General features: G+C 38.7%; 1 protein-coding gene across 1 annotated transcript in view; it reads left to right on the plus strand.

Moving 5' to 3' along the window:
- SCARA5 (scavenger receptor class A member 5) overlaps nt 1–20,502 on the plus strand; it is a 133,059-nt gene that overhangs the window by 90,088 nt on the left and 22,469 nt on the right. The window contains exon 7 of the mRNA XM_026671535.2: nt 12,448–12,504. Within this exon, the coding sequence (XP_026527320.1) occupies nt 12,448–12,504 (57 nt within the window). The remainder of the gene's footprint in view (nt 1–12,447; nt 12,505–20,502) is intronic.

Below are 20,502 nucleotides of genomic sequence, written 5' to 3' on the forward strand. Positions count from 1 at the left end.
GGCATAGGAGCCGTTTTAAGTCACAGACTGCCTAATGGTTCTGAGGCACCCATTGCCTTTTCTCCAGAACTTTTTCCCCAGCTGAGCACAACTACAGTAAAATTGACAAGGAGGCTTTGGCTGCAGTTGCTTCTGTCAAAAAATTCCATGAGTTTCTATATGGACACCATTTCAAGTTAGTTACGGATCATAAGCCTCTGTTAGGTCTTCTGTCAGGTGATAGACAAACTCCTCAGATTTTGTCTCCAAGAATGACCAGGTGGACTTTATTTCTGGCTGCCTATTCCTATACACTGGTTCATCGAGCTGGCAAGAGTCTCAGCCACAGTGATGCCCTTAGCCGCTGCCCCCTGACTGTTCCAGTTGATGATCCTGCACCAACTAATGCTGTGTTCCTGATCAACGATCTCAAGCTTCCCATCACTGCCTTTGATATTGCTACCCACTCTGCCAGGGACAAGGTAATCGCCCAAGTCCTTGACTGGGTGGGAAGGGGGTGGCCTGCAGTTCCTTATTCCCCTGAATTCGTACCCTTCAAAACTCGCCAGCAAGAATTGTCTTCTTTGCAAGGCTGTTTACTTTGGGGAACTAGGATAATTATCCCTTCCAAGTTGCAGACCTCAGTTTTAAAAGTCCTGCATGAAGGGCATCCTGGCATTGTCAAGATGAAGGCCCTAGCTTGCAGTTATGTATGGTGGCCGGGCATGGATGCTCAGATTACGAGCTGGGTGAATGCTTGTCAGCCATGCCAAGCCACCAGACCTGCTCCACCAACATCCACTCCAGGCATGTGAGAAGATTCAGGGACCCCTTGGTCCCGGGTGCATATTGATCTGGCTGGCCCTTTTCATGGACGTACATTCTTGGTGATGGTTGATTCTTTTTCTAAATGGGTAGAGCTGACCTTGATGACCACCACAACTTCAGAAGCTATCACTAAGGATCTATCGAGGATATTTGCTACCCATGGCCTCCCTGACACTATTGTGTCTGATAACGGCCCCCAGTTTACTTCCTGTGAATTTGAGGTCTTCCTAGCTAACCTGGGAATCAGGCACGCACTTACAGCTCCTTTCCACCCTTCCAGTAATGGTCTGGCTGAAAGGGCAATCAGATCTGCTAAGGAGGTCCTGGAAAGGCTTGGGCCCATAGATTGGCATTCTAGGCTCACTAAGTATCTTCTAACCCAGCACACGACTCCCTGTGCCACCACAAATAGGTCTCCGGCTGAACTTCTCATGGGTAGACGACTGAGGACTACTTTAGACAGACCTCATCCATATTACGCCCCAGTCATACCCCAAGATCAAATAGCCAGACAAGGAAGTTTGCTGAGAGTGACCAGGTCTATGCCAGGAACTATGCGGGGCATCCTTTGTGGATGCCTGGGCGGATTGTGGCAGTAACCGGTCCTAAGTCTTACAGGGTCCAATTGCAAGATAGTCGCATTTGGCACCACCAACTTAGAAGGCATTGGAGTTCGTCTACAGATGGCCCTCAGGATGTTCCTGCTGCAGAGAAACCACCAGCGCCTGAAGAAACTCCTCGCGAACCCGACAGTGACGCAAGCCTACCTGAGCAGTCATCAGTCCCTCACCCAGAGCCGCCTGAAGCTGAGATGCCAGCTTCGTCATCACCAGAAACTGCCCGACAAGCAGAGGAGTTCCATCCAGCAGCAGCTCCGTCGGAGCCTAGAAGATCTGGCCACCTGTGCAAGTGCCCGAGTTACCTAAAGAACTATGCATGCTCCATTCTGGGAAAAGGAGTGTTGCGTTCGGAAAAGACTGAGCTGAAGTCTCCACTCAAGTCCATGTTTCCAGCAGGAACACGGGCCATTCCTATTGGCTGATGCCGTTGACAGATGACTATAAAAGGGAGCTGTCGGATTTCCGGTTTGTCGGCTTCGCGGCGGTAGGGATTCGCGAAGCTGCGCGATCCCTGCCGCGCTAGCCGTTTTGGGGCTCCGACCCGGACGGGTGCGGAGCAAGGCTGCCCTGCAGGGGTAGCTGAAGGTAAGGGGATCCGGAGGAAGGGTTTGGGGTGTTGCAGACCCCCTCCCTGGCCGGCAGAACCCCTTTACCAGGACGGTGCAGCGGCGGTCCGTAATGGCCGCCACAAAGAAGTTGACAGCCGGGCAAGTATGCGCAGGAGGAAGAAGAGAAAGTTATTGAAAGTGAAAGTTCTTCTTGGTTGACCCAGGGCTTTGAGATTTATCTAATTTAATTCCTGGAAAAGATGGTTTTTGATGATTTTTTCCACAAGAGAAAAAAAAAAGCGGCTATTTTGAGGTGCTGAAGGGAAAGTTTACTCTCCCTCCCGACGGAATTAAGCCGGAAGGGAGAGGATAAAGAAAATATATAAATTTGGATCTTGTTGGAGGAGATGCCTTGAAGACTTGAGGACAGAAATATAATCTCAATAAGGCTTTAAAATATAGATTTGGACTCTTTTTTTTTATTTGTTTGATACCACCCCTGGAAGAGGAAGGGGAATTTTGGCTTGCTTGGATTTATTGAGGATTGTGGATTTTGGGATTGTTTTGCCTTTCTCTCGGAATATTTGGTTGGTGTAAGAAGGAAGAGGAATAAAGAAAAGAAAAGATTTATTTATAATGGCTTTCCTTTTTGAAGACCTGAGGGATGAATATGAGCAAACAAAAGCAGCCTGCAAAGATGGCATGGAAAAAGCTTTTCTATTTCTAGAAATGGCGCTGGTCAATTACCAACAGACAATGGAACAGATGGAAACGGAAGAAGAACAACAAGGAAGAGACGAAGACGCCATCTTCATTGAATCCCAAAACTTATCTAAGGAAGAAGGAAGGAAGAGAGCAAGGAAAATGAAGGACTTAAGATTTAAAAAACATTTGAGAAAGAGAAAAATATGATGCAAAATAAATATAATGATAACAAACAAGAGAAAAAGGGAACACAACAGAGAAGGGATCCCAGCAAGGCAGAGGTTAGAAGAAGAAGGGGGTAGGAAGATTTGGTGGGGGAAGAAAGAAAGGGGAAAGGCGGAGAAAAGCCTCAAAGCTTTAAAATTGGATGGGAGAAGAGGGATTTTTTTAGAGATAAAGGATGAAATATAAATTTCTGTAAGAAAGATTCTGCTAAGGTACAGAAGATGGTATTGTAACATTTATATTTGAAATAGTAAATTAGAATGGTTTAAGATTTAATAAGAAATTAAAATGTTGAAGTTTAAAATTGAAATGTTGAAGTTTTTAATAATGATTGATTTAATAATGATTGATTTTTGAAATGTAATAAAATATCGAAGGAAAGGAGGATACAATGTATTTAAACATTTTTGGTGGATAGAATGTACCAAGCAGAACCAAATTGGGTATTTGTTATGTTGAATTTTAATTTTACTAACTTAGGGGAGGATAGAAAGGCATCATACTCTGATTAGTGATTTCAGGAGAAATTCTTTTTATTATAAGAAGAGATAGAGGGATAATGAATGGGCAAAAGATACAAATTTAATGATTTAATTAAGATGGATTAAATAAGATAGAATTGTGAAGAGTGATATGCGCTATTATTTTAGCCCATGCAAAGAGAGGTTACTGGGGCCAAGGTACTTTACTAAAAGATTTTTATGTTTGTTTGTGTTTGTTTGTGTTTTATGAGAATATTGGGGAAATTATTGTAGAAAGACAGGGAAAGATTTAATATGTAATGATTTGTTTGTTGTTGAAACTTTTAATAAAACTTGTTTTAAAAAAAAAAAAAAAAAAAAGGGAGCTGTCAAATGGCATCAGCTGTTGCCCGCCAGCTGGCTGCCTTGTTAGCGTGGCAGCCGCGGCAACCTATTATTGTTCCAATAAAGTAAAAAGCTGAAGTTTGCTCCGCGTTCGCCTCAGTTATTCCGCCGCTCCACAACAAACAAACAAACAAACAAATAAATAAATAAATAAATGTTGCTGCTTTGCATTTTTGTATAATAAAGAAATGCAACTGCTAGGCCTTTATTTTTACCATATTTTGCTGTTTAAAAACAGCTGTTTACTAAATAAAATGTTCAAATAAATAAGACTATTTTACATCTTTTGGGAATAAGCAAGAGAGGTGAATGGCTTCCCTTAAAAAGGTGAGATTGCCATGCATAATATCTCTGTGAGCACTGAGTTCATCGGGATCTGAATCTGCTTAGCATAATTCCTCTTTGCAGAATGATGCCCTGAGAATAAACCATAAATGCCGATCAAAAAAATTGAATAGGGACATTTAGAGTTCAAGTCCAATTCTGCACTGCATAGGAATCCCAATTAAAGTATTCGAGATGGATGTTTGCAGTAACACAGATCTATTATTCCATGCCCTATTTTCTATGATGCTGATTAATCTGTGACTCTCTCTTTCCTTTCAAATTCTTGGAGAATGTCATCAGGTCTTTTGTCTAGTTTTCTCAAGGCAAAACGCTTCACATTCCTGCAATCTCTCTTCATAAGTCTAAGTTTTTGATGCTTTTCGGTATCCTCCTTGCCGTCCCCTAAATCTGTTTCATTGTACTTAACTTGCTTAACATTGCTTAACTTGTACTTAACATTGTTCCTTTCATATCACAGGGTCTGCAGTTTTGCATTTTGCCCACCACTTTGTCCAGTCTGCAGCGTCATTGGGACATATATGCCTATGGTTTCCATGTCTTAGAATAAGATTCTGTATTCAACCAGGATGATTAGGGGACTGGAGACTAAAACATATGAAGAATGGTTGCAGGAACTGGGCATGGTTAATCTAGTGAAGAGAAGGACCAGGGGAGACATGATCGCAGTCTTCCAATATTTGAGAGGCTGCCACAGAGAGAAAGGGGTCAAGTTGTTTTCTAAAGCACCTGTAGGCCAGACAAGGAATAATGGATGGAAACTGAACAAGGAGAGATTTAACCTGGAAATAAGGAGAAACTTTCTGACAGTGAGAACAATCAACCAATGGAACAGCTTGCCCTCGGAAGTTGTGGGACCTTCACTTGAGACCTTCAAGAAAAGATTGGACTGCTATTTGTCAGAAATGGTGTAGGTTCTCCTGCTTGGGCCTTCCAACTCTGTTTATCTGTTATCTGTCTGTAGAAGCCACTATATTTGGAAGTGAAGCAAGGAAACTCTTTGAATTCAGAAATAAAATACAAGTTAAAATTAAGAGAATTATAGGGGTGCATTCAGATTGAATAAGTGTTTCCCAGCAGCCAGAAAAGGTCTTTCAATTTCCCTTCTCCCAGACACGATTTTGTAATCGCACGATATAATTATGTATATAATTGTTTTTAGAGAACCTCAGGATGGAAATATAGGTATGTCCTGAACTTTATTGGTAATTTGGGAAACATGATCAATTTGGTTTTTATTTTGGTTTCAGTCCCTCCTTATAAAATAAAAATATTAGCAAATAACTCACATCCAATTAAGGTGATTTAGATAAAATTTCCTGAGTATTTTACATACTCAGCATTGCTTTTGAAAAAAAAACAAACCAATTACTTTCAAAGACCTGGATGACTGAAAATCTTCATAGACATTTACTTTGAATGACATATTCTTGGAAAAATAATTGTCGCTAGCCCTTGATTTTTTTTTTTAATGCCATTTTGATTGTTCTTAATCTGTCTTCAGGGGATAGAAAGAGAGAAAAAATTTTTGGGAAATGAAAGAACCCTGCAGACTGCTGGCCCCTCTGCCAATGCAAGCAGACATGGGTAACACCCCAAGGCCAAGATAAACTTTATTAATAGTAATAAGGGAATCCAGCTGGGTTGTTCATAACACTTTTCCCAGACCCAGGAATGTCAAGCTGGGCAAATGAAGACATGGGTTCAAAGAAGATCTTATCTTTTGCTATTAAACCCAGATTTCAGATTCATGGTATTTACTAGATATTTGTGTGTGTGTGTGTTTTTTTAAAAAATCACACATATCACTATTTAACTTGCTTAACTTGTTTTTCTTATGGAAGTAGAGAGATAAGTGTTGGCTTTGCTACATGTGACTGTTATGGATTTTCACTGCTGCTGTTGCTTCTTTCTGTTCCCCCGAAGTTGGGAAAACCTTTTTTTTTTTTGCAGAAAATATATTTGTGGGCATCTGTGAAGCTTGTATAGCATAAAATGCATGCTCGAGAGAGAGGAAGGCTTTTTGTGGCAAAATTATTCCACTTCATATATGTATATGTATATTTATATCTATCTATATCTATATATCTACCTATCTATCTATAATATATGTGTGTGTGTATATACACACACATACAAACACACACATATACATGTGTGTATGTATGTATATATGTTTATAGTGTGTTTGTATATATACATATACATATTTATTTTATTTTTATTTATTTTTATTTGTCGCTTACAAGATGGTAGGTATAAGTATATACATAGTTATGAATACATGAAATGGGTATATATAAGAAAAATAAAAGAAACAATAGGGCAGGGACGGTAGGCACGTTGGTGCACTTATGCACGCCCCCTACAGACCTCTTAGGAAAGTGGTGAGGTCAACAGTAGACAGTCTAGGGTTAAAGTTTTTGGGGTTTGGGGAAGAAACCACAGAGTCAGGTAGAGTATTCCAGACATTGACCACTCTGTTGCTGAAGTTGTATTTCCTGCAATCAAGTTTAGTGCAGTTAACCTAGAGTTTGTATCTATTGTGTGCTGTTGTGTTGTTATGGTTGAAGCTGAAGTATTCATTGACAGGTAAGTCATTGCAATGTATGATTTTATATACCATACTTAGATCAGACCAAAGACGGTGTAATTCAAGGTTTTCTAGGTCTAGAATTTCAAGTCTGGTGGCATAAGGTATTCTACAATGAATAGAGGAGTGGAGAACTCTTCTTGTGAAATATTTCTGGACTTCCTCAACTGTACTAATATCAGATACATAATGTGGGTTCCAGACTGATGAGCTGTATTCGAGTATTCGTCTAGCAAATGTTTTGTATGCTCTAGTTAGTAGTGTGATATTACCAGAGAAAAACCTACGTAGGATTAGGTTAACAACTCTTAACGCCTTTTTGGCTATGTAGTTACAGTGGACTCTAGCACTTAGATCATTAGAGATGAGTATTCCAAGGTTGTTTACAGAACTTGGATCATCAACAAGGTCTTGACTATTCAGCTTGTATTTTATTTTCTCATTTTCTTTGCCAATATATAAGACAGAGCATTTATTTGTTGAGATTTGAAGTTGCCATTTGTTTGACCATTCTGATATATAGTCAAGATACACACACGTGTGTGTGTGTGTGTGTGTGTGTGTGTGTGTACAAACTATTCTAAAAATATGAGTTCCAGGTATACTTGTAATTACAGATGGGAGGCGGTGGGAAGGGCCTATCATGCATGCAAGGGCTAAATTGATTAATGATATATAAAGGCAGAGATCTCTGTAATGGTAGCTTAATACTCTGACAATGACAGCAGAGAGAATTCTATCTGTTCATTCACTCTGGTTCACTTTTAGCAAAGCATATGTATTGACTATGTAATGCTGCAGACTGGACAATTGGGATGTAAAAGATATCTCAGCACACAAAAGGGGCAAGGCATGGGAAGCATTTCAAAAGGGAACCTCCCTAGTTTTCTGGAGAATAAAAGGAGAGGACGGAGAAAATACTTTGTCTTGCAGGATTATGTTGATGGAACTTTACGATAAAATTAGCGTTAGAACTCATGGTTGTGCATCTTTGTCTGAACTCCTGAATCTCAAAGGGCTAACAGAGTAGATTTAAACTTGTTCATAGCATCTAGAATGAACGCTTAAGGTCCAGAATAATAAGTTTATATGTTCCAATATGAGGTCTGCATTTCTGAGCTGTCTAGTCTTATGATAGAAAAAAGGAGAAGAAAGGAAATAATCTCTGCAATTTGTAGGAAGCAGACAGAAAGAAACAAAACCAAAGTGCATAGATCTCTCAACCAGGAAATACAGGGCTGAGATTAAGATAGAAAATAGGGAGTTGCTTGTTTGCTAACTCTACCTCTACATAGAGTAAAATAGAATAAAAATAAAATAAAAATGATAAAAAAATGACATTTTGGAAGGGGCATCTTCAATACAGCTATGCTTGGGTTCTAGTTATCATGCCTTGGGTTTTGTATATTTAATGTGGAGGGTTATTTTTAAAGCGAACAATCAAGTTTTTTCTAGACACTTTAGGAGATGCAGAAATTGAAAGGTGGTGGTTTTTTTTGCCTCTCTTCCAACCTTCTTTTGGTGCTTTACCAGTTCTGTATTAAACTGTACAACCTGATCTTGTCAGAGAACCCCATCTGGTCATTTTCATAATGCTTGAGTTAGTTCCTACAGGCACTAGAAAATGGCTGGGTTTCAGCCTCTGTGCTTCTATCAATAGTGTGTATCTTCTTTTAGCAACGTCCCATGAATAAAATAATATAACTGTTATATGCATTATGCCCAGCCATGATCTATCTTAAAAGCAGACTGGTGAAAACAACAGTCTCTGGTGTTTGAAGGGAAAATAATGCTTTTAAAAAAGTTTTTTTTAAGTTAAAAAAAAGATGGAAAGTTAATATGCTATGCTATAAAAATGCCTATTAGTCTCTAAACCATGGATCCCATAGGCATTCTCAGAAAATAGAAATAATGCTGGGATGCAGCCCACCTATTGAAAAACAGTAAACCAAACAGAGAACTGGGATTGTGGGAGACAAAACCTGAGAGCAATTTTTATCAATTTTCCTTTCAATAGTAGAATGGTCATGATTTTTGTGAGATTGTCCATGATATGCAAATCATTCAGGTATGCTCATATATAGGTAATCTGTTTGCCTACTCAAGGGCTAGTCATTTTATATACTCATCTAAAGGGATCCAGCATGGCATACAGTATACCCTACATTAAAACGGTGATTTTTAGTTAATTTGAAAGATTGTACAGTACTAGGATGCTGATGGTGATGCAATTGCTAGAGTTCCAATTCACTCTTTGTACATGTATGTACAAATGTGTGTGTTTATGTGAGTGCATGGTATTGTCATGCCCCTGTTGGAATCTGATTCTGAGGGAGAGGTGGATCAGCTGACAGGGAGTGGGAGTGTGGCTCCAGTGGCTGTGGAGGAAACTGGGGAAGGGCACAGTCTGGCTGGGCATTCAGAGGAAGACCCAGGCTCACCCCCTCTTCATCCTAGGGCATGCAGGGAGGAACGGATAAGGGAGCAACGTGGGTTACGGGGGAGAAAAAAAAGGTCCTGATTCCCTTCATTAGCTGCAGCTGGGAAAACAGGATAAAAAGGGTGTTTGTGCACAGCTCCTTGCTGGAAGCAAAGCGTGAATTATTTTGGTTTGTCAAGTCTTATCTGAGTTCTGCATCCTCCCAACTCTGTGTGTTTCATTATCTTTTGAAGTCTTCAATTCCTTATCCTGCCCTGTCTCATTAATTGCTGGTTTGTGTTGGTTTTTATTTATAATTTATATATACTTTGGGTTTTGGACGGAATTTCTTCCCTTTAAAAACTGTTTTTAGGAGAGTTTTTTTCTCCAGCCAATGATAACTGGATGTTGGAGGCCAAGTTGAAGGTATTAAAGGGACTTTATCTATTTTTGTACCTTTGTTGCTTTCGTGCCACACTCTGGGTCATCACAGGTATGCCTAAATGGTAGTGTAATAATCTGATTTCCCATATGCAAGCATGCAGGCACATTCAACATCAGCTAAGACACGATTCTCTTATCACTGGATATGAAATTAACTATACTTTTTGTTCTATCGCCAGAACAAGATAGACTCGCTCTTTATTTAACTGTCAGTAACTTCAACTAAACTCGAGCCGCAGCAGCCTCTTTTATAGAGGCTGCTCGCGGCTCGCAACCAATGGCATCATTTTAAACCTCCCGCCATTTAGGCGGCCAATCATAATCCGTTGTTAACCACCAATCGCTAGGCAGTAGTGATTGTCCAATCGGAACGTAGTATTACGAGTATGCAAATGTCTATATACAACACTTTTTAGTTGTATTAAATCTTCAAAATTGAATATAAAAAACCCCTTTACCACATGGTATTGAACATGCCCACTAAAAATGTATTTCTTGCAAGTGAGTAACAGCAGTTTGACATTGGAACTATTACTAGAAAAATGCTGAGCTCCCCTCTGTTGGGAGCATTAGAATAGAGCTATGTTGGGATATAGGAATTCTGAGAAGTGTCAACCCATTTGGAAGACATCAAGTTTACACAGAAACTTTTAGCTTAAAATAAAGATTGATACCTCCCCCACCCCCTGTTTGTCTTTCACCCTGATAGTTTTCTGGAAGTACTTACAATTTTGGCAGTTTTCCCTGGGCCTGGTTTAGGGTGCTTATAAATTTTGTTCAGTATTATGGTTATATGGATCCATAGGCTTTTCTTTTTATTGTTTTCTGTTTTATTTTTAATGTAAGTCACCCAGATTTGTTCTGAAATCAGGTGGCCTCTAAATCTTCTAATAACAAAACAACAAAAATAATGTTGGAGGGTGGGAATGGAGAAGGACGAGGCCAGACTCACATATGCAGCTAACAAGTATATAAAATCTGCTTATTGCTTCATAAGCAATAAACATCATTAGTGCATAGTGTATTTACAAGAATTTTAGGGCCAAGCATTTATGCGTATCTGTCTGTCTATGGTGATCTGGCATAAATATGTACACTAATAAACCAAACGATGCAATTTGCAAACAGATCTTAACTAAAAGATATAAATTTCTACTTTATAGTACAAAATGCTTAGCTGGTTGTTTGTACCCCCTCCCACACCTACTAATCTTCAGTACAGAATGCTAACAACTTTTCTCCTTAATGCACACCTGCAAAGTTATCCAGCCCTGAATCTCTTGCTTTGCCACCATCTATTTTTCTTTCTGTTCGTCTTGCAGGTTCCTTCTTTGGCTTCAGCTGCCACAAGTTCTTTCTCAGTTTTTCTCCTTTGCCAAAGATGGTTTGACTCTTGGCTCTCCCAGCCAGCCTCCCTTATGCTTCATGCCCTGTCACTCCAACAGCATCTGCCAAGCCTAGAAGAAGACATTCCATTCATTCATCCTCATTACCTGCTCTAGCTTCTTTTATTCTTTTTTATTTCAAAACCCCAATGCCAGTCTGCAGATAATTGTAAGGGATTTAAACTTTATTTTCTTTTCATCTGTAACTGTCCACATTCCTGAAGCTTAGGATGGCTTGCAACTGCATGTAGGCATTGACATCTACTTATGCTGCAGAGGGATTGATGAGAAAGTGTAGGTTGCAGATGGGCTGATGTGCACACCTCCCAAATCTCAATTGTGTTGTGTGGAGATTCGCATCCTGCACGCTGATTGGTTGATCCGACTTGCTGTTGGGAGGCAGGGGATGCAGTCAAATGACAAAAGGGAGCAGATAGAGGGTTTAAATATAAATGCAGCAGCTATGCAACTGTCTCTGAATGACAGATTCATAAGTTCCCTGACATGCAGTGATGCAGAAGTCTTCTCCAGGCTTAAGCTATGTAGTGACAGAGTGCTATAGAGAGAGAGAGAAAATGACTTTGGCAGTTGTGCATAGTATTTTTCTGTTTCAGGATAGTCCTCTTTATAATAATAATTGATAAGAAAGACTAGAATAGTGATAGGCACTTGGATGCACTCTCAAAACACCCGGAGCACCACCTGAGCACCATCAACATTGACAAAATCACCCTGTCAATGTCACAGCTTAATCCTGTGACAATACTTTAACATGACCATACAACATGTGCCTATCCCAGATCCTTGGGAAGGACTCAGTAGCTGGGCAAAAATGTCTAAATATACAGCTGCCTGTGCAACCCACAATAATAAATGAAACAAACAGGCAACACTACCTTTACTGCTTTTAAAGATCAAGTTCCATTGGGCATGGATCCGGTACAGCGTTTCAAAGGAAGCGTGTGACATTCTTGATCATACACATGCATTGAAAGCTTTTGAATGAAGCAATTATGACCCGATTAATGATGTAACATGTCTTTCATAGGTCAGGGGCAACTGGACTGATGAGTTTGGGATTCTATGATGGGGCACGTCCAAACCATTTACTGTTTGTTGGCCCTAATAAATAAGCTGCAACTGAGCCCTGAGCCCAGAAAATTTGACAAAGATTTCTGTTTTTAGCTTTTTATCCAACTATGCATGTCGCACATAAAAAATGGATGCAATTAGGGTAACAAATGGGTTATTAATTTAGCATTTTTGTTTTCAATATATCAATAAGGACAGCAGGTTAGGAGACTGACAGGTCTAATTAATATAGTACAGTTCTTCCATGACAGCTTCAATGATTGGGGGCCCACCAAGAGCATTGCGGTCTTTTAAGTGGATTGTCATTGGGGCATCAAAATGTCTGAGAGCCATATGGTCCTGATGCTGATTTCTAAGTTTATAACTTTCCCCATGATACTTTTTTCTTCTATTTTCAGGTGAGCGGGGCCCAAAGGGAGAGAAAGGCGAGAAGGGAGACCAAGCTGGAGAAATAGGTGCCGTATACCTTAAATTTCACATATATATATATTTTTGCCTTAGATTTTTACTGTATAGGTTAGTCCTCAATTTACAACCACAATTGGGGCCAGGATTTGCTAAGCAAGGTGATTGTTAAGACACACTAAGTCACACCCAATTTTACAACTTTTATGCCTTGGTTGTTACGTTAATCATGCAAATCTAGCTTCCCCCACTGACTTGCTTGTTGGAAGTTGGCTGGGAAGGTCGCAGATAGCGATCATATAACCCTGGGATGTTACAACAATCATAAATACATGCTGGTTGCCAAATACATGGTTTTTTTTAAATCATGTGACTGTGGAAATGCTGCAACAGTTGTAAATACAAGAACTGGTTGTAAGTTACTTTTTTCAATGCCATTGTAACTTCAAATGGTCACTAAATGAATGCTCATAAGTCGAGGACTAACTGTATTCTGCGGCTTTTAAGCATAAATTTTGTTTACTATATGAAAGACACTTTATGCAATGACTCATTTTGGTAGAAGAATTTATGTAGAAAAATATCACCTGCTGTTATACAATTTGGCCAGCCTAGCCAATTTGCACCAAAGGTCTGGAAATGGGCCAGTCCTTCTACAACTTCCCTTTTTATCCTCATTCTTACCATCCTGTTGTACTGCTCTTCTAGTAGTATATCCTGTCTCTCACTTGCTACCATACTTGCAATAGGTACATTCAGACAATGTAGCATCAACCCCTCACCCAACTCCCTTACCCAACACAAACAAAGTAGGGTATGTTCTGTGACACCAAGCTTTTAACCTCGGCAAATTTCTTTTAACCTCGCCAACTTTTAACCTCGGAAAATTTCTGTGTGTAACATAATGAAGAATGCTAATAAAAATTGTAGTGTTATGATGGGTTCTATGATATTGTAACCACACATTTTAGAAACCTAGCTGTAGAAAGAATGGAGAAAAATGCTTTCCCCATACATAGAACACAAAATAGGAAAGGAAAATATTTGAGTACCATTAAACAACAGATCTGTTTCTTGTTCCTTGCTCAGCACTGAACCATTTGCTAAGCATTCCATATAATCTTATGCATGCTTTATTTTCATCCAAAACCACTTTAAATCTCATTCAGCAACCAACTTTTATCTTCTCATTTGTGGAAAACAATCCATAAGTTAAGCCCATTTATTTTGTTATACGCTTTCACTAAATTAACCAGTAAATAAATTTTATTACATTCATATGTTTCTCAACGAGCAAAATTTGATCTGTATACTCATTGCCCAGTGCAAAGCTGGACTGTACCTCCTAGATTTGATTGCTATTATAACTTGTAATCTTCAAAGATAACTCTACTTAATACTTTCCCAGCTACATTTAACAAAGTAATCCCTGTCTAGTCTTCCATACACTTTTATTACTTTTTTCTGTTACCAATAATGGCCTTCTTCCAGTAGTCCAGCACAGATGCAGGCTTCATTAAACAAATTACATAGCTGCTTCTTAAAAAAATTATATGCATTATTCTAATGTTATTTCATTTATAACTCCTATTCCTGCAGTTTTGCCATTTTTAACATAGCCACAGCATTTATGCCATCCTTTTCAACATATTTGTTGAATATTTATAGGATTCTTTTCCATTGTACTCTTTAACATCATTATCATCACCATACTAATCTCTAAAATATTCTTTCCAGGACTGTCTCTCTTCAATTTCAAATTATTTCATCACTTATTTTTAATTCCATTCTTTCTGGTGAATGTTCCTTATTTAGCCTTTTTCACCCACTTACAAAGCAATTTTTATTTTATAATAGTTCTGAATTTTCTCTTCCTCTTAACCTTAATGTTGCTCTTTTTAATTATGTTCTTTGCAATTATCTTCTCCTCCCTCGATACATTGTGGATTTGAAACAAATTATCTTCTCTTAAATACATACACAGCAGTCACCATTCTCATTCATTCTTATATCTCTAAATGTCCCAATCAGTTTTTCTGACCTTTGTGATCTAATTCCCATTCAGGTCACCTAACAGAATATTTTTTCAACATTCATTCTGAGCATAGAACAATTTTTCCTTGAAGTTAATCTCTGTTACATTATTTTTTGTACACCAACCATACCCACGTATGTGAGATGGTTGATTATATAAATGTGATAAATAAAACCACAGCACACAATTAATCACCAATCTATGAATTCCTACATTTGTACATACCTGTAAAAGCCTTGATGACACAAATTTATACTTTCTGACATGCAGTTTAGTCCTTTCAATCATAACTAAAGATATATATTCACTTTCCCACAGGTATTTATAATTCCATACCACAAAGATTGGACCATATATGATTAAATCTATTAAATTCTTCCCCTTTCTATTTGTTTAGCAGAAAGACAATTTATCACTCTTCATTCATTCATAAATTCATTCATAATACTCTTTACCATGTTTTCTTACAATCAAAGTCCAACATTTCATATACCATGATTGTTACTATATATTTACTTACTATAAATGTAAGGATTGAAGCTGGTGAAGCAAGAATATCTCATTCTCATAAGGCATTGTGTAAATAAGTAGATGGCGGACAGTTTTAAGACTGATAAAAGAACACTTCCTGATTGAAAAAAAGGGAGGAAGAGACCCAAGAATTGAACCTTGGAACTAATGTATATTTACATACAATACATTATATAATGCCACAATCATAGTAATATGAAAAGAATTGATTGATTGATCAAATCATTTCTGATGCCTAGCTATCACATAGATTAGGTTTTCTTTAGGGTTGTGGTACAGAAAGATAAATGTTTAACATCCAATAATAATAATAGTCCTTAGACTTATATACTGCTTCACAGTGCTTTACAGCCCTCTTTAAGCAGTTTACAGAATCAGCCTGTAGCCCCCAAGAATCTGGATCCTCATTTCACTTACCTCGGAAGGATGAGTCAACCTTGAGTCAGTCAGGATCGAACTGCCATACTGCTGGCACTTGGCAGTCAGCAGAATTAGTCTGCAATACTGCATTCTAACTACTGCATTCTAACCACTGCACCACCTTGGCTCTTTTAATAATAATTAAAATCTAGATAAAATCCAACAATTTAAAAATAAAGCAACGCATAAAAATAATTCTCCCAACACTCCTAAACTCCTAGGATTTATATTACATTTTTGAATTCATAAGGGGGGGAGGAGACTATTTCTTTAGTAAAGCATTTTCTTTTTTTAAAAAAAATTTATTATGCAATTTTCTTTGTTATATATAAAATTTCTATATCTACAATGGCAGTGTATTGTACAGTACAGTAAAGCATTTTCTGATCATGGCTCTTACTGGACTAATTGCAATTGCTACTATTGTGTTGTGGTATAGCAAGATATCTGAAGTTTCTTCTCATGGGTCACAGGCTCTCATTATGTATTTTTGCTTGTTCTCTTCTCTCCTCCACATCCAGTTGGATCCCCAAACCACATAGAACAATAGCATGGTCCTTCTCTTGAGCTTTGTTTTTTTCAAGTCAGATCCACTGAGCCACCAGAGAGGAACAACAGTCCAAAACTGAAGTGATATACACATTCTTATGTGGCTAAAAAGGGATTGAATTGGAGTTTGGAGTTCAGTTTTTTTAATGGACTTGTCTGCTCTAGTCCAAAGGGCAGGATCAAAACCAGTGGGTTAAAACTAGAAGGAGAGAGGTTCAGACTATACATCAGGAGGAACTTCCTGACTGTATATGGTGTTTGCCAATGGAACAAACTTCTGCATTAAGTGGGGAATTTTGCGTTGCTGGAAGTCTTCAAGTGACAGGTGGAGGGTCATCAGTGACAGGTGATATTGGTGGATCTTCCAATGAGTTGAAGGTTCAAAAAGAAGCAGTGGTGGGATTAATTTTTTTTACTACCAGTTCTGTGGGTGTGGAATGGTGGTCATGGCAGGGGAAGGATACTGCAAAATCCCATTCCCTCCCCACCCCACTACCCTGCTTTCCAGCTCTGTTCTCCTGTGCAGGGCAACAAAAGAAGACCCAGATGATCAGCTGGGTCTCAGGAGGCAGAGAATAGATGGGGGTGGGGCCAGTCAGAGGTGGAATTTGCCGGTTCTCCGAACTGCTCAAAATTTCTGCTACCGGTTCTCTAGAACTGGTCAGAACCTGCTGAATACCATCTCTGCTCTAAAGTACCTTCCAACTTGATGGTTCTGTAGTTTTATGATACTCCATATAGATAGATGTTCCTCCATGTACAGGTACTCATCTACTTATGATTACAACTGAATCCCAAATTTATGTTGTTAAGTGAGATATTTGTTAAGTGATCTTTGCCCCATTTTACACAAAAGGAGCCTCTGTGGTGCAGTGGTTAGAGTGCAGTACTGCAAGCTACTTCTGCTGACTGCCGGCTTCCTGCAATTTGGTAGTTCAAATCCCACCAGGCTCAAGGTTGACTCAGCCTTCCATCCTTCCGAGGTGGGTAAAATGAGGACCCAGATTGTCGGGGGCAATAGGCTGACCCTGTAAACCGCTTAGAGAGGGCTGTAAAGCACTGTGAAGTGGTATATAAGTCTAAGTGCTACGTGCTAATTGTTAAGTGAACCACTGCAGTTGCTAAGTTAGTAATGTGATTGTTAAGTGAATCTGGCCTCCCCATTGACTTTGCTCGTCAGTAGGTCACAAAAGGTGATCACATGACCCTGAGATATAGCAACGGCCATAAATATGAACCATTGGCCGCGGCTGAATTTGGATCACATGATCATGCGGACGCTGCAAAGGTTGTAACTGTGAAAAATGGTCATATGTGACTTTTTTCAGTGGCGTTGTCACTTTGGACAATCACTTAGTGAACTGTTGTAAGTTGAGAACTATCTGTATACACATTCAGACGTACCTCTTTCGCATGCATATTTTATATATCGTTTTTATTTTGAAAAAAAGCCAAGGTAGAAATTAGGTTTTTTTTTTAAATACTAAATACAAAATAGCAATAGCACTTAGACTTACATACTGCTTCACAATGCTTTACAGCCTTCTCTAGGTGGTTTTACAGAGTCAGCCTAATGCCCCCAACAATCTGGATCCTCATTTTACCGACCTCGGAAAGATGGAAGGCTGAGTCAACCTTGAGCCTGACAAAAGGAGGCTTATTGACAAATAAACACACAAAGACATAGACAGTCACATACACATTCCTCAGGAATTTCAATTCTGACATTCTAGACTGTCCATTTCCTGGGCCTAGTTGACTGGAATGAAAAATGTATTTTTTTCGTGGGTGGAGGTTGGGCTGGGAAAATGGAAAGCTGTGCTACTTCTGTACAGGGATAAATCTTCCACTTCCCTCACAAACACATGGTCCCAATTATCCAAGCCAACGCTCTCTTTGTACAGCTGCAGCAGTTTGAGATATTGTTTCTTTAAGCGCTGTTTAAGTATTTTCCTTATATTTCTCCCCTGGGAAAAGAAATCTGGGTTGTAATAGGCTTTATGCAAACAAATATATATATAAAAATAACAGAACCCATGGGGAATCTCTTGGAATACACAGAAAGAGGTGGATTAGTGCACTCACTTGTGCAATAAAATGGTTGCTTCCAGGGGGCAATGAGATAGAATGCCAGGAACAGCAGTTACTGCTATACATTTCTAAGTATGAAAAGAAGCCCATTTTTACTTTTAAAAGGACTAAAAAGTTGGAGAGATTAAGTGAGTGTGAAAGGAGACTCGGCCTCATCTCGTCTTTGTGTCCCATTTCAACCTTCTCGTGTACCCAGGAGAGATGCAAACATAAGTAGTCCTCACTTAACAATTACTCATTCAGAGAGAGTTCAAACTTATGACAGTACTGAAGAGGGGCTACTTACAACTGGTCCTTGAAGCTCCAGCTGTCATGTGATCATGAAGGTGCATCACACCTGACTAGGCATCTCACCATCCTGCAGTCTATGTGATTGCCATTTGCAACTTTCACTGCCGATTTCTCACAAGAAAAGTCAGTGGAGAAACTCCACTGCGTGTACATTGAAGTTACCACTCTATACTGCAGTAGTGAGGCTACACCTGAAATACTACATCCAGTTCTGGTTGCCATGATACAAAAAAACAACAAAAAAAGATGAGGCCCTAGAAAGAGTGCAGGGAAGAGCAGCAAAATTGATAAGGGATGCGGAGGCTAAACCATATAATGAATATGTGTGATCATCATCATTGTTTTCTTTTAATGACCCCATAATCCTTTGTGGGGTGGAGTCTGGGCAACTGAATGGAGCTGAGTGTTTACTGGCTGGATGCCCTTCCAGTTGCCAAGGCGGAGTTTTATTCAGCAGATATATTCTCATTGTGTCCAGAGAGAGAAATATCTACCTCTACCTAGGTTTGAACTTACAGCCTCCTGATTGTGAGGCGAGAGCCCCACCTCTAGGCCACCGCACCACTCAATGAACCTATGTGATGAACATTTTAAAGAAAACCTAGGCAGAACTTCAATTACACATGACCACGTTCTGATTTATTTTTTTACCGCACCCTATGGACCTCCCTGATATGACCCATAGCCATCATAAAATATCTGCAATTACATAGTTTTTACTTAGGTAATTTGTGTATTCTACACTGTGTACATACTGAACCTTTTTTTAAAGTACACACTTTTGCATGTGTGTAAACATTAAACAATAGATCATTAGGTCTTTGGAGCCAATCTAAGCTTGATGTAACTGCAAGGGATCATGGGATTGGGTTGTGGGCTTGTAGGTGTAACTTTGACAGACAGTCAAACACATCCATGAATAAAGACAGATATCTGTTAACAATTCACAGTTCATGCCTCCACTAAACTAGTACTTGAGCTGCACTTCTAGGAATAGTCAGGGTAAGGGGCCAAGCAGGACACTTCTAAACCCAAACTCTGGTTTTGTTCTGAATTAAATCAATTTGTTATAAGGCTAAACATGAAAAAAGTGTATTTCCTCCCAGAACATTTTGTAGTCTTGGTTAATATTCAATTCTGGGATGTCTCTACTGTATATATCAGTCTGGAGATAAGACTGCATAAAACTGCTGTTCTGGCCAGTGAAATATCCCACTAGGAATGCAGTTGTCTACACCCCAAAGCTAAAGCCTGTGAATATGACTCTGGAGTAAAGAGCAGCTGTTGCCAGAGCAGCAACTCTTCAAGACTGTAAGATATTGTTATAGTATGTTTCTAACTAAGTGCTATCATTTCGAAGGAAACATCTGGCAGGAACATCCAATGGTGACAGCTTATTGGGCAGAATCTAGAGAAAATGTAGAAAAGGCCTGGGTATTTTACTTTCCCCTGCAGTAGAAGTTACAAGAAGTGGATGCTGCAAAAAAAAAAAAAGCGGATTGTCTCATCACTTCTGTTCAGTTGAATCATCTCAGATATTTATTGTTTGGGCAGAGTAACACAGGTAGTCCTCAATTTACAACTATAATTAACTGTGGAATTATAGTTGTAATTGGTGGTGATTTTTTTAAAAAATTTTTATTGGTTTTTAAGACAAACATAGACAAACAAAACATAAAAACATCAAGCCATCATCCATATATATACATACAGTGTGCCGATTGGTTTACAAATGGTTTTGTGCTTCCATTTTGTAGTCTTCAATTACAATTACATTGTATATATTCTCATATTTTCAATCAAATATTAAATACATTAATATCATTGTTAATCAATCATTTGACTATACTTTTATTCATTCCTGTTTTAGGAAATAATCCATATTTTACTTAATTTGTTTTATGACAGTTCATATTATCATCTCAAATCTATCCTACAATCATTTTGTAGATATAATAAGAAAAGAATACATCTTTGTATATTTATTATTTTCTAAGAATCTACATATTTCATTACCATGTTTTATTGTCTAACCATTGATAGAATAGATCCCAAATTTTATAAAATTGCTTATCATCTTGTTCTCTGATTTCAAATGTCAATCTACTCATTTCAGCACATTCCAATATTT

This window comes from Notechis scutatus, chromosome 1, assembly GCF_049901735.1.
Source record: "Notechis scutatus isolate UNSWTSFEM ecotype Mainland chromosome 1, rNotScu1.2, whole genome shotgun sequence".
In the NCBI taxonomy this organism is placed as follows: domain Eukaryota; kingdom Metazoa; phylum Chordata; class Lepidosauria; order Squamata; family Elapidae; genus Notechis; species Notechis scutatus.